Genomic DNA, 15,117 nt, shown 5'->3' on the forward strand with positions numbered 1-15,117 from the left:
AGTCTTAGGTCTTGCAATACTCTGATAAAGGAAATCTTAATGACATTAATATGGCAGTGATTCCACTATGGCTTGGACAGTACATCTGAAATATCATATAGAGAGGTATGAAATTGATCATGGGGTATCATTTTCCCTTACCGTAATGCTTTAAGCAGGACTTATTATTCATTTCATTGTAAAATGTGACTTTTTTTCTAAAATACAGTTGTAAGAGTGAAATATGTGCCAAGATGCATTTTCCATGTGACTACAATGCACTTAAAACCTGCAGGTTCAGTCATTAAATATATCTATTGAAGTCTCAGTACTCATCATACACCACAAGAAGTTATATCCAATGAAAACGTAACATTTTAGAATCTCAGGAAGATCTTAATTAGCTGGGTCTGGTCTTGGAACGACATGCTGAGGTCACAGATCTGTTGATAGTTTTGTGTTTGGAATCTTGCAGCACATGCCACTCTTACACGAAAGCAAAATTTCAGCAGTTAAACCTGGACACACACATAAACTCAACTTTCTGCTGAAGGTCTCTGATGTAGACCCGCTTCGTGCATTTGGTCTGTTTGCAGGTAGACAGACTGCTTGCATTAGCATAGAGAACAAGCATAAAAGATGTCTGCTGCTTGTCAAATGGACCTGCATGACTTTAGGGCTGGAGGCTCAGATCAAACACGTACACACCCGGTGCTGTGAGCTAATCTGATGAGTAAATGAACATAGCTGCTCAGGATTTATGCTTTAGTCACTTTGATCACAGCTTATAGGCGCTCTGAAGATTTAGGACAGAAAGCAGCCCTGAAACGGAACTTCAAAAGTGAATTCATCGGCTTACACCTAAATTCACAGAACACTCTGAAGAGACGATCGTAGTGAATTACATATTTCATAACAGTTTGATGATAACCCTGTAAATAGTTTATATTAGAAGTGGCATGATATCACTTTCTTTTCTGATACCAATATTGAAACCCTAAGTATTGACCAATATCAATCCAATATTTTTATTTGAAGACTACTAAGCTTTAAAGCTAAGCTATATAAGGGTTTTTTTAAAATTGAAAAAAGTAGCATTACTGAGTCACAAAAAAACAAATGAAAATACAGTGTCCCTGTGCTGCGGCTATCTTAAAAAGAGTCTGGTCAGATTTTTGGTCAGTTTTCAGACCACGTCATATGTTGTTACATATTAAAAGCACACACAGACAAAGCTCCAAAACAACTGGCGTTACAAAATGTCCAACACGTTGCATGCAGTTACACATTTCCTCCAGAGAGGTCTCCAAATTCCCAAATCTTTCATAGTGTAGCTTTAAAATTAAGTATTTTTAAATGAGGACATTAGAAGCATGTAATAAACATTCAAGTGGCATATTCTTTACTTTTTAAGTTGCAGTTTTACAGGGAATCCTTCCATAAAGCCGATGTGAATTTAAATTGGACTAGCCTATTAGCTGTCTACAAAGCCTAAGGCTAGTTAAACAAAACCTTTTAATTCATATGCATACAATTTGTAACAGGAAGCATTTCAGTTTTCATTACGTACATGAAATGTGTAACTATAATCAAGTGTGCAGTGCAATTCTGCTGGTGTGGGTTTCCTCTCAGTAATGAACACAAAAGTGATGTGTGCTATTAGTAAGTCTATTCATTGAGAATGTAAATTTAGCCAATTCTTTTTCATTGTAATCATGTTTAATTGAGTAATCGTGATAGCCCTAATTAATTTTCTGATACTAAGATTATAAGGATTCGTCCTCCCCTATGCAAATGTGAATTGATATTTCCATTCCTTTTCCTCCTCTCCAAAAATATGCAAAAACATCTTGTGCTTTTCTCCATTTTAATTTTGAAAGCAATAAATCAAAGTTCTTTTAAACCACAATACATTTTCCAAACACAAAGAACTCTGCCATTTGATAGAGTAAGCAAAGCTGCTAATCATGGAAAATAAACTCCATACGACTAAAGTCAAAAATAAGTCTGTGTGAAAAGGGAAAAAAAACGTCTTGTAAACAATATGGTAAACAAATCTTCATATTTACCCAATAGTTAAGTAGGTGCAAAATATCAACATTTTCAGTTCTGTTTTCATGTAATACTCATAATTATACTCAGAAAGAATGCATCACATTTCACCAAGTATTCTAATGCAGAATCTCAGTTAATACTTTATGCCCATATTTAATGATGTTAAACATACTAGGAAACAATGTTTTTTTGCCAACAACATGGGCAACAACACCATTTTAAAAAGTGTCAGTGGAAATTATTTTGCACTTGACGTGTAGATGTGTTCTGGTGAGTTCACACTATCTTTATTTTCTTTTCTCTCACTTTTTTTCTTTTCTTCCTTTTTTTTGAAATGTCAAATCACAGATAGGGCTCAACATCCTGGATGTCAGCTAACGTGCCCTGGGTGAAAACACTTAACAGACAAGGGTCCTAAACATCACTTTAAAACTACTGCGTTATGAGAGAGTTAGTGCAATCTGGACAGGCCTGGGTAGAGGCGCAGCAGGCACACAGTCACATGGAGAGACACCACAGCGGAAGGGGCGGGGGAGGCATGTCCTTTAAGGCCATTTCTCAAAAGACACGTCACTGAGCGGAGCTCCAGGAGCCCGGAGTGAAGGCGGCTTGGAGGCAGCCATTTTGAAGTGGGTTCCTTCATCCTCTGCAGTGAGCAAAGAACACTGTGGGGCCAGTGTAGTCCACCAATGGAGCTCTGAGGGAGCTTAGGGTTGGGGTAATAAGGGATAACAGGGCTGGGTGGGGTGGTTGCCTCCCTACGTGTCGTGTCTTTGTAAAGTCTGTGGTGGCGAAGGTCAGGACTGCTTTAGCCGTTTCCTGGGGAGGCCGAACGGAGGGCACTGGGCGGAGGCGAGCGCGCGGAAAGCTTCAGCCACTAGGTGAGGATGCGACTGAATCATAGCCTTCCATCCTGCCGTCTCCATTATGTCTGCTGCATGACTGAAAAACAACAAAACAAGCAAGTGACTAAGGTTTCCTACAGAGTGATGATAGCTGCTAGGAAATGGCTTGTATGAGGCAGAATACTGGCATACATACTTGCTATTCCAGTTCTTTCCATCTTTGCAGCCCAACTGTCTGAGAACACTGCATCTGGGGATGAATTAGAAGCACAGTGTGACAACAACATTACTACTACTTGCGGCATGGGTACAACAAGTACAAACATCACACATTACGTGCTTTGCAGCAGAGTCGACTTGAGAGTAAAAATAATAGCACACGTCTGTGACTTGTTCTTTATCACATGTTAATTTGTTGGCATGTGTACGCCTGTGTGAGAAAATGACAAGAGTGTGAGTGTCATGCTTGCCTGTTGATGAAGTCTATGGCTTGTGCTTTGAGTTGCTCTGCGCTGTGCAGGTCTGCCAGAATGAGGATGTCTGCCACATTCTCCACAGACAGACTGTTACACAAAGCCTCCTCACACATCACCTTCAATCTCTCCAGAGCATACTGCACAAAGGGAGGGAGCAAAGGAGCGAGAAAGGCAACATATGATGGGATGAGATTCATGTAAAACATAAGAACTATTCATTAGTAATTCACTTACATTCAGTACTGGTACAACTGCCTTTAGTCTTACCTTGTCTGCTGCAGCTAACAGGTTATCGGCCATTTTCTCCAGATTTGGAGCTTTGCCTGTGTATATGAAGACCATCATCTCCCTAAACACGTCTGGTTCAACATCACTGATGTCAACACGATTCTGTGGAAGTGCGACAAAAAATATGATGTGCTAAGACTCAAATATCTGCTAGGGCTGGGCAGCTTACCCTCTTTTAATACTTTCACAAATATTACCATACACAGTATTACTCAGAGGGTTACAAATGTAGAAAAATATTTGACACTTGTTTGCTGTCTCATCGTTATTTCAAAATTAAAAAAAAATAATAATAATAATAAAATAAATCAAAAATAGTCTGCTTACAAGGTTACAAGTGAAAACAGAGCATGTTTTTTGAGCCAACATTTAATAACTGTCAACCTATGTAACAACTGCTAAAATGTTAAACAGTGCAGCTAAAAAGGAGACAGGAGCAGATTAGCATTAGCTTAGCAAACATGATAACTGCTCACCACAGAATAGGCTCAATTCTGGCTAACTAAAGCACTGGTACAATTTTAGAGGACAAGGATTCAAATCTGAGGCAACTGTTTGTGATGTTTGGATCTGTAGCTTGATCAGCTAATTAATGTTGGCTTAGCAAGCAGGCTACAGACCACAGCATCACACACAGCATCACACACAGCATCACACACAGCATCACACACAGCATCACACACAGCACAGGAAAGGTTCAAGTCTAACCAACTATTGCGCTGTTGACACAAGTTTAGATTATATAAACTAATGTCTGAGACAGCAGAGGTCAAATGACTGCGGTTACAGTGACAGAAAGCCGAAATCGAACATTTTCAAGGGTGTTTGGGACTGTAGCGTTTTGGCTAAGCTAATGAAATATCTTACCATACCTTTTTACTCTCTTCCATTTTGTGTTCAAACATGGCGTTGAAGACCGGCGACCTCGCTGCAAAACAAAAGGATGAAAATTATGCCAGTGGTAGACTTAAAAAAAAATAAAATAAAAAAAATTTAAAAAATTAAAAAATAAAAAATTAAAAACTGACTTAATATCATTCAACTCTTTACTCAGGCTAAGCATAAGTGGCCACACCTGCTAGTATTGATTTGTGTGCTTTGAACTCTTGTCCTCCAACAAACAGGCTGCAGTCAGTGAACCTGGAGCCTTCCCACAGGTTGCCTAGGTCATCGGCCAGCTGACACTCAGGCACCTTCAGCATGTTCATGTTAGACTGGCCCGAGATGTTCACAGAGTCCTGCACCACACTCACCTACAATGATCAATAAAACATCAGTCACGTTAGCATCCATTTCATTACCAAAAACTGCCAGTTAGTTACTGTGTTTCCTGACAGAAGCTTTGATTTGGTGATTTGATATCACATACATATTAAAACAGAGGTTGGGGTGGGGGCGCTTCTATCTTACTAACATCAAGTACACTTCCATCATATGTAATCTTGTTGGAAAATTATTTTTTTCAAATGTATTTTTATATACTGGGTACAATACCTCACAGAAAAGAGTAAGCTTGTCGTCTGGCAGAAGCCCGTTTGCTTCATCAAGCAAGAAATCCCGTCTAATAAATTTTTTGAAGCCCCAGTCCTTTCCCTGTACAAAGCGATAGGCTCTTTGGCTTTCTATAAAGTGAGATAAGCATAATGTCAATAACAAAAGATTGGTTAGTAACCTACAAATAATTACATTTAAGTTTCTTTTTTTATTTTAGGAGAGCTCACCCATGGCTTTAGTTTCTTCTCTTTTGGCATTCAATAGGGAGAACTTGAACTTTGCTCGTACTTCACTTTTTGGACAGTTCACAAGCAGTAAGTAGAGGGAGAGATAATCTTTACTTTCGTCATCCAGTCCCTTTGGGTTCACTCTTAAACACCTACAGAGAAAAGACATGGAATGTGGAGTGAGGAGGAGGGCATTATATTTCACCTGGCTTTCACTGTGGACACATTTTAAAAAATGGAGAGTGTAATTAAATGAAACAACAGTGACTTAAGGTGAACTTAAGAGATAACCTCACCACTTCATTTTGTCATTAGGACCAGAAGAGAAGGTGGAGCTCTTCAGAACTTCCCCCATCTCCTCTCGGCAGAAACTGAAGTTGTTTATAGTCCACATGTAGGAGAACTTCACGACTTTAACCTACCAGAGAGCATATCAGAGGCACCGTATGTGACAGTCAGTCTTTCAAATAAAAACAGAAAAACAAGCCCAAGCTTCTCTTTCCTCTCTCACCTGTGTGTAACACCAGCTCTCTGCCACAGGTCCTGATGTCATCTCCCCCGGGGGAGGGGGGGTTGGGACCCGTGACATGGCCAGCTTTATCCCCTCTGACGTCCCTTATGAAGCTTGACCTACACACATGATTAGACCATTAAGTACTGCAGTCAAAACAAATGAAAGATGTCAGCGGGTCAGGTCTACATCATTAGACTGTTTCTGGACTGATTCCATGAATAACAAGGCATTTTTTTTGCTTTACTTTTTACATTTCCTAGATTACCATAAATAAGACTGAAGTTAATATGACTGACTGCTAAGGTCATTAACTCTGTTTCTCACTTACCTTGTGTTTGGAGAAGGACTGATCACTCATGCCATCCCTAAGGAAACTCAGCACTCCACACAGTGATTAGGTACAGCTTTAACACTGCATGCTGATCTCAGACTCCTCATAGCCCATCCTACAGAGACATACAGACACACACAATCACAGATCAATTATGTGTTTTTTAAGTTTTGTTTTCCTGATCTAATGGCCCTGTCAGATTGAGTTGACATTATAACACTCTGCTCTGGACCACCAAGCCCAATGAAAGCACACCATTTCTGTAGCTACTAGGGATGCACTGTAATATCGGTCATCAAAATTTTCAAAGAAAAATGGTCAAAGACTGCAGAATAACAGACGTAAAATTTTGACAAAGAAAAAAAAATGACTAAAGAAACCTACAACAAAGTGTCAAAATCTAAGTCTTTACAAGTCATTTAACTCATTCATGTTCATACTAGATTTTAAAAAATTTCTTACTACAGTGCTTCTCAGAACTACACTGAGCACAAACTGGTCAAACGGTTTGGCTACAGTGTCTGATTTTCTTAATGTACTTTTTTTTGTTTACCACAATTAAATAATTTTTCATGAAGTGATAAAATGGGCAAATATCTCAAAAAATCACCATCAACATTTTAATTACCACCTTACAGACACACACACACTCACACAGCCACCTCTACCTCATTCATCACTGGTCAGTTTCTGACCACTGTTGTCCAGATTATTTGGGTGGTGGACCATTCTCAGCTCAGCAGTGACACAGCAGTGTTTGTGGTAGCGTGTGTTGCATTGTTACGAGTGTATCGGACACAGGGGTGTGGCTAAGGTACCACTGCTAGGTTCAGAATGGTCCAACATTCAAAAATATCCAGGTAACAGTGGCCCAGCAGCCAGAAACTGGCCTAAGCTATACAATGCATAAAAATCCCAGCAACACCGCTGTGCACAATACACTCCAGCACAACACACAACCATGTCAGTGTCACTGCTTTGTTGAGAATGGATTGCCACCGAAGTAAGATCTAACCAACAGTGATCCTGTGGTCAGAAACTGACAAATTAACTTCAAATACTGGCCCATATCAAATTGTGATAAAAAGAACATGAAAATATGCTAAATTTACAAACAAGTAACCCTACATTACCAAAGACTAAAAAGTACAATACAATAATAAGACAAAATCTACAAGGGAGCTGGAATCCAACAAAAAAAAGGTACCGTCTGATTCAGAACAAGTCAAAAGACAATAATATACGGGTAACTTGTGGATATGAGTAGTTATTGCACAAAGTTATTTTTTGGAAATTTACCTTGTTAATATTAAGTATAAGAGTTATTAAAATGTTCACATATTGGTTGGACAGGCAGTGCCAAAAAATTTCTCCAAAAAGAAAGAAAGAATGAAAGAAAGAAAAGTGTGGATATTGGGCCTCATTAACCACCTGTTCTCAAGAAGAAATTTCGTTCTGAAACCCACTTACGCAGTTTCACAAAGATTCTGACATTAACCAAAGCTTTCTTATTTGGGACACACACTTAAACAGCACAAGGGCGCTAACAATTCTGCAGGTAAGGACCCGTCATGAAGAACAAATTTAAGATATTGGTGAATGAGGCCCATTTTTCTTACTGTACTTTAAATCTTTGGGTGTAAATGGGTTACAATAGTAACAAAAATGAGAAACAGTGATTAAGAACGCTGTTTGATCCTTTCACTCACACCAGCCAATGAGCTCAAACAGTTTGAGCAGCCACAGAATACAAAAACATTGACTGTGTGGAACTATTTCCCGGTTTCCATTAGGGACATTAGACAAGCAGTAATTTGTAATTACTGTTCATGTCAAGTTTTGAGCGACTTTTCCACTACAGGTATGATACCTTGTGAAAGCACAACATCATGCTTGATATGCAGAGCACAGCAAAACAACAGCAGCAGAAAGTCCCTGCTACCACACCGCTGCCATTTGAAGCCACAGTTTTTGACATGATGAAAACATTCACAAATGACATAGCCCAAGTGCAAAGACCAATATATATACATACATATATATAAAATCAAAAAGAATTTATTGTCTTGGATGACCAATTGTTCTCTGTTGCAGAGAATGCTGTATTTGGTGCTGCAAATTTTGCCCTATATACTGTAATATTTTCTACTTTTTAATGTAAACCAATTTTATTAATTGTCAGCTTGTTTCGATTTTCAGCCAAGGGTGTCTTAAACTCTTGGCCAAAACAAATTTTAATTTCAATGCATTAACAGAGGCCACAACAATAACAGTCGCCAATAGTCATTAAACTTTTAAGAATGTCCACTAAATGAAATTTCAATGAAGTAGAAATTAAAATTACTATGCTAAACTAAAAGAATACATTACATCCAATAAAATGTTTTTTTTTTTTAGACGCCTACCACTTTATGTTACAACTGTCTTATCTGCCTCAAAACAGGCTAAAACTCATCACTCTAACAAATCCATATGTAAAAGAGCTAACACTGGTTTTGTACTTTTTTTATTCAATTCAATTTTTTTTCTTTCTTTGATGGAATGTAACTTGTACAAACCCTTTCTGGCCTTTCTATGACTTTCCCTGCACATTCTTTTTGTTCATAACGTTTTGTTTTCTCTATTGTACTTAATAAATAAATAAAAACAGACACATAACTAAAGACCTCCTGCAAACTTAACACTTAAATAAATGCATAAGAAAATTTAAATCAATATAGAAATATAGAAAACTGATTTCCAAGTTAGTTAACTAGTAGGGGTGTAATGATACATTCAGCCCACGATTCGATTTGATTCAATATACTGAGTTCATGGTTCAATATTCTCACTATATTTTAACAAAATTCAAAATCAAGGAAAATGATGACTATAATCATGTACAACTTACTAACTACACTAGAGCTGAGAGCCAGGATGACCACTGAAGCGAGTTCTTGAGTGGTGATGAGTTTGTAGACTTTGGTGTGCAAACAGAACAGAATTCGATGGCCTAATAATTAGAATGCTCATTCTCTATGATGCACACTGTCACAGCTCTACACTGCGATATCACAACGTCAAGCAACACATAATATTCTTTTTACTAATCATGGATTGTAGCCAATTCTCAACAGACTAGCTCTCCTGTATATAGTACTACCAATTAGGTGGAGTACCTCACTCCTCAGATATACATTAACCCTTCCACCATATCTTTTTAAACTAGTCACACAATACCATAAACAATGTGACTTTGCCATGGCACCAACTGAGGAAAGAGTGGCCTTGCCATGTGTCCCCCAATACGAATTTGGCAAATTTCCATTGGTAAGGACAGCTAAACCACATTAAATTTATTGACAAGCTGTAACACTGAGTCTGCACTTGTACCACTGTAAACTGTGGAAAAAACATTGTCTTCTGTAACCAAAACCTCTCAAATACAAGATATTTTCTTTTAGTACCTGAAGTATCTACAACTCTAGAAAGATCCAGAAGTAAATGCTAACATGAATTCAAGCTCATGTACAAATAACCTCTGAAAAATTAGTGTTTCTTTAAAGGAGTCTAAATGCATGAAATTAATTTATAGAAAGATATTTACAGTCAACTTTTTATTTGATCATTTCCACCATGGGCTAGATTTTCCCAAAATGAAAAGGTGGAACTGCTGTCAAACAACAACGCTTTTCAGCATACACTCACCGCATTTGGAGTGTGAAACTAATTAGAAGAGGTAACTCGTTGAGGATTTCCAGAACCGAGCACTTGGCAGATGCGTGGAATTCTGTGGGATGCCACTGCCAACAAAGGCCGAGTGAATCCTGGCAAGAGCAACACTGCATGTTAACATAAAACATCTCCCAGTGAGTCTTAGACTTATAATAAACCACAGTACATACGAACAAATTTATGACAGTTATTAAAAGGAGCAAAGTAATTCTAAATAACAATTCACTCCTTTTTTTTAGCAGATGAGGCCCCTTTAAACTTCACATTTGACTAAACTATAGCTGTCATGAGTCATGTTAGACGATGTTCTTTTTTCCAGGCCCTGAAATCTGTACTCCCACACACTGAGGTGGGAGAAGGCAAACAGTAAAATGGTGATTAGTTTGCTTGATTGCACCATGCAACGAAACCGGAATTTATGGAACTTTCTGGAAGCATCTACAATGCAACAAAAAAAGGTAACGGATACAGGCAAAATGGATGTATGATGAATAAGCAGTGCACCGTCATGCTGTGCATGTTCACAGAACACACATCACAAAACTACTAATTTCTCAATATCCAGATAAGAGTCTCTGACACTTGGTCTCCTATTCTGCTGTTCCAGTCTGAAAATGACTCATGAAATTCTTTAGGAGGACACAGAAATGATCTAAAGGCAAAACCAATACACACTGAACACTGATTTAAGAGATAAACACTGGAAAAGGTGAATGAAGGTGCAGTTTCATTTCGTGAGTAAATTCAATCTTAAACTGTCACTTAACACAGAACTCAAACAACCTCAGGCCTGCACATAAAGCACTAATGTATCACAGAATTCAGAGGTAAAACTGAATGGCTTACGTAGCTAGTTTTCAAACAACAAAACAACTACGAGCTCATGGGATTCAAACTTTAACATTAAAGGCTAGGGAGTTGAAAAACTGACGTTCATGAAAGTAAGTCTGGCAAGCAACCCTTATACGCCTTTGCCAAATTTCCGTTCATCTCTAACGTTAGTCTGTCTCCTGCCATAGCATGGTAGGACGGCACAACAGTACATCAAATAAAATTAATACAAAATCACAGTACAATTCTACTCCACACCTGAATCACGACTAAAAAAACAAGTTACATGAAGCAACTTCATCTTAAACAACCCCACAAATAAAAATCACTTCCTTCATTCTTGCTAGCTGAGACTAGCTTGGCACCAGCTGACGGCCAAGTTAACTTTTATGCAGCAGGATGGCAGGCAGATTATCTCGCAAGCTAATGTGCTAAATTCAGTTAGCTCCATCCGATTAAAGTTCACAACATAACTCTTAACACGCTTTCTACGAAATGAAAACATGAAAATATAAAACAGGAGGTCGGCACTGCACCCGTAACCTGTCGTTTATTCGCTTGGTTGGCTGATGAGGTAACCTAACGTAATTTCTGAGGAAAACAAGAGTTACAGAGTAGGGAAAGCACCTAGCCAGCCAAGCTAGCTAGCTCGGCCTAAATTTCTCGCTCGGCCCAAAACAAGTGAGCAGACGAAAACAAAAGGCAAGCCCTCAATTTCGACATGCTTCGAAAGAAAGAAAAACCTGTCCGCGAAGGCAAACGGTATCTGGTTTTAATCAACACGAAGGCGATGTAGTTTGAGGAAAATGAGAAAGCTAACCTGTCTTTGTGTATCAGCGAGCAGAGCGGTGTTAAAAAATGAAAATGAAAATATCTCACAAACCTCTCAGTCACTCCTCACAACAGACAAAGAAAGAACTGTGACACTTTTTGGCCGCAACTAAACCTTTAAACAAACTATATTGTGCTGAAAGAGGGAACTTTTGGTCCTTTTTAGGAGAAGGGGTGCCTTTCCAAACAGCTTAGCGCGAGCGCATAGCGGCTAGCGATGTCCGACTCGTGAATGAATCGTTCTTTTGATTCGGTTCCTTTCAATAAATCCGTCGAACCGATTCAAAGTCCAAATGAATCGAACTTGTTTTAGAGCGTCTGATCCATGTTATAGGCTTATTCGGGCAAAACACATATGAACCATAACATAAAATAGCGCATTGCGCCATATAAACCGTTTTAAAATTACCTTTAGGTTCTTTCTGTGGACTACAGCCGGTTTCTTCATTCTGGTCTATGATTTCGCTTTGTGCATTCCAAGTCTGACTCAATTAGTCATTCGTCTGGCTATCGACACGAGCAACACGAGACTCATTGGATGAACACGAGACTCATTGGATGAATCGAATCTCATTGTATATAGAGGAGATGACAGTAAAGTTGGCTTGGCTTGTGAATCACTGAATCTTTGTATCGTGCAACGTGCGATTCACTAAAATGGAAAGAATCGGTTCGGTAAAACTGAATCGAGCTTCCCATCACTAACAGCGGCGTCTACGGTTCGGTTCTCTCGGAGCGTAACGCGCATGCGCCCCAGGGCCGGCGTTCAGAACTTCCTCCTAAAAGGCTCTGTCCGTCCCGTGCGATTGTTGAGCGCTGACCGCACCAGGAGGGCCATTTTTATTTTGACGTGCAAGCCTCTGAAAATGGTTACTGAGGTAATTAAATAAGCAACATTGATTTAAGTAAACCTAAAGTTAACCTCCGCACTTCGTTTTGTCATTTCCCCCAGAGGAGAAAGGTGGAGCTCCTCAGAGCCCCCTCTGTTTTTCAGTCTGCCACTTGTGGATCAGCATATACTAACCTCAGTTTAAGAAGTGCTGCTCGAAATGAGTCCTGTAACACTTTCAACTTTGATGGATCAACAGGTCATAGAGACATATTGTTTATGATAAGCTGCTACTTTTCAGACCACTCTCGCCTTCGTTCAGAGAGGAAGCATTATTAGATTTTTTAATTGATCTAGTCAAAAAAAGTGCTCTTCTTATACGTCTGACAAAAACGACTTTTCTTTCACCTGTTTTTTGTTTCATTTTCTTTTTTGCAAACTTTGTTTTTTTTAAAGAAATATATCTTTACAAAAAATGACTTTAATTAGTCTGCTATGGGGCACAGAGCAAGGCAACACAACTTGACTACACGAAAACAGCGACACAATATTTGTCAACAATTTCTGTTTCATGATGAGCTTGACAGCCAACTGATCACAAGCAATCTTAAAGGTACAATGGTCAAAATGAAGAGTTAAATCATTGCTACATGTGTTGTATACATGCCTATTGCCTCTAAGACTAGGAAAACCTACTTCTGATGATGTATCCTGTAGGTGGGAGGAACGTTTGGAAAACTCCAAGCAGATTGAGGTGGATACTTGAGGGCAGGGTGTTTAAAATGCTTTTCAAACTTTTCCAGATGGCTAACGATACTGTTTGAGTATCACATCTTTAGTTTTTTAGCCTCTACGTCAGTGGCTAGCAGTTAGGATTTCTTGATCACTGTAGGGGAGATTCCCAATAGTTATATGACGTATTTCTGTAATGCATGCTGGACATGTAGAGAGAGAACAGTAATAAACGAAAAACACAAAAAGGATACAAAATCGTGAATTCTGTCAAACTGATGAGGCTGAGGGATGCAGTGCAGTGCTAAACAACATAAATAATAATTACATATAATTACATATTAAATGCCAGTTTTAGACTAGAATGACCCTTTAATTTTATTGCTTCATGCCTGTTTGAATTTTGTAGGTATTAATGCCTTCATATACAGGGTCACATATAAATGAAGTAATGCCAGTAATAAATATGAATAATATTGGACTATTTCTTTAACCCATTTATGTCCAGCAACATAATTGAAAAGCATGAAAAGTGCTGCAGAATAAGTTCTGCTTGGTTTAAAGTGATGAAATTTTGGATAGTTGGATGAACATGTGAAAGTGCCTGTTACATGTAATTTTCAAACTATTATTCACAATCAAATTGAGATCTTTTGGAATATTAAAAAAAAACTAAAAAAAAAACTAAATAAAAACACTAAAAATCTGTGTATTACCTGATTTCTATAAGAATATTACAGAACAAACCACACATATTAGACATTTGAAGCTTATAACTGCTTGTGACATTAAGATAATATATTTTTTACTTTGTATATCTTCTTTACAGACTCCTTTAAACTTGATCTTGTCATGTTCTGTTCATGTTGTAGTTGATAAAAAGGACAATGCTGCTGTGAAATATATGAGTCTTCAGTTAGCTTGCTATAGCCATTTGGTAATAGTACACATCAATATTTAAACATTGGAGTGCGGCCTGTAGCTGGATGGCTCATTTCATTGTTTCATTGCTGTAGCTGGGAAGGGACTCTCAAATGAGATGATACAGTGTGCGAGCTATTGGAAGGTGCAACAGACCTCTGAAGTTGTGTTATTCTGTAGTCGGTGCCATGACCTTATCAGGAACTCCGGATCTAAGCTGATTTCTCCAAGTGTTCCAAACTGTTCCAAACTCATTGATTTAGTGTAGTTGTCAAGACCACTAGATGCGAGTCCAAGTCAGTACCAAGACCTGGAAAACATAGAGTCTGGGACAAGGCCAAGACTTTGTAGTAGTGGAGTCTGAGTTGAAACTGAGTCCAGATTAAGATTTTTTTCTTCAGAAAATAAAAATAGAATGAGAAAACAATAGAAAGTGGAAAAAATGAACTTCATTTGTAGTTCATTGTACATTCTTTATCATTAATTATACATGATACATATTAATAAATAATGTTTTATGTTATATTTTATAAAACATAGTGTAAAATATAAGATTAAGTAATATATCTCCTAAAACATTCTTAATCATTATTATGTTATAGTCTTATAGTCCAACTTTGCATTGTAACTTATAAAAACAAATGATGGTGAAGGTGTTCTGTAATAACAACATTCTGATCTGCTCTCAGAGATGTTTGAACTTTGGAACAAATGACATCATATAATTAATACTCAGTTAAGACATCATGGCAAGAACGATTTCTAAAAAAAGTTGCAAAATGTAAATAAAAACTAAATGCAATAATGTGCTAAATATTTAAACCCTATATTTAATTGAAAACAGTACAAAGACAACATTTCAAATGTTGAAACTGAGGAATTTTATTGTTTTTTGAAAAATATTTGCCCATTTTGAATTCAATGCCAACAACACGTTCCAAAAAAGTTGGGATGGGGGCAACAAAAGGCTGGTAAAGTCGTGTAATGCTTAAAAAAAACCTGGTGGTAGATTGGCAACAGGTCAGTAACATGATTGGGTATAAAAAAGAC

General features: G+C 38.0%; 1 protein-coding gene across 2 annotated transcripts; it reads right to left on the reverse strand.

Moving 5' to 3' along the window:
* Positions 1 to 1,826: 1,826 nt before the first annotated feature.
* On the reverse strand, positions 1,827 to 11,805 carry spoplb (speckle type BTB/POZ protein like b). Of its 2 annotated transcripts, none has more exons than XM_036586881.1 (13): positions 11,638 to 11,805; positions 9,897 to 10,015; positions 6,207 to 6,324; positions 5,876 to 5,994; positions 5,661 to 5,782; positions 5,365 to 5,516; positions 5,138 to 5,265; positions 4,719 to 4,896; positions 4,516 to 4,571; positions 3,623 to 3,745; positions 3,350 to 3,492; positions 3,076 to 3,129; positions 1,827 to 2,976 (listed from the first exon to the last, which is right to left on the reverse strand). In XM_036586881.1, exons 4-13 carry the CDS (start codon positions 5,951 to 5,953, stop codon positions 2,832 to 2,834), a joined length of 1,179 nt encoding a protein of 392 aa, XP_036442774.1. In that variant the 5' UTR covers positions 5,954 to 5,994; positions 6,207 to 6,324; positions 9,897 to 10,015; positions 11,638 to 11,805; the 3' UTR covers positions 1,827 to 2,831. The 2 variants fall into 2 exon arrangements, with proteins under 2 accessions (XP_036442774.1, XP_036442776.1); XM_036586883.1 differs by having other exon boundaries at positions 11,575 to 11,805.
* Between the last annotated feature and the right edge of the window lie 3,312 nt (positions 11,806 to 15,117).

Source organism: Colossoma macropomum, unplaced genomic scaffold (genome assembly GCF_904425465.1).
Source record: "Colossoma macropomum unplaced genomic scaffold, Colossoma_macropomum, whole genome shotgun sequence".
NCBI lineage: Eukaryota > Metazoa > Chordata > Actinopteri > Characiformes > Serrasalmidae > Colossoma > Colossoma macropomum.

Bases quoted from the DNA above. Each gene is read 5' to 3' on its own strand.
- spoplb (XM_036586881.1), bottom strand. From the start codon at position 5,953: ATGTCACGGGTCCCAACCCCCCCTCCCCCGGGGGAGATGACATCAGGA. The intron at 5,266-5,364 runs GTGAGCTCTCCT...CTCACTTTATAG, and splicing joins AGAAGAAACTAAAGCCATGG to AAAGCCAAAGAGCCTATCGC. The intron at 3,493-3,622 runs GTAAGACTAAAG...CCCTTTGTGCAG, and splicing joins TGTTAGCTGCAGCAGACAAG to TATGCTCTGGAGAGATTGAA.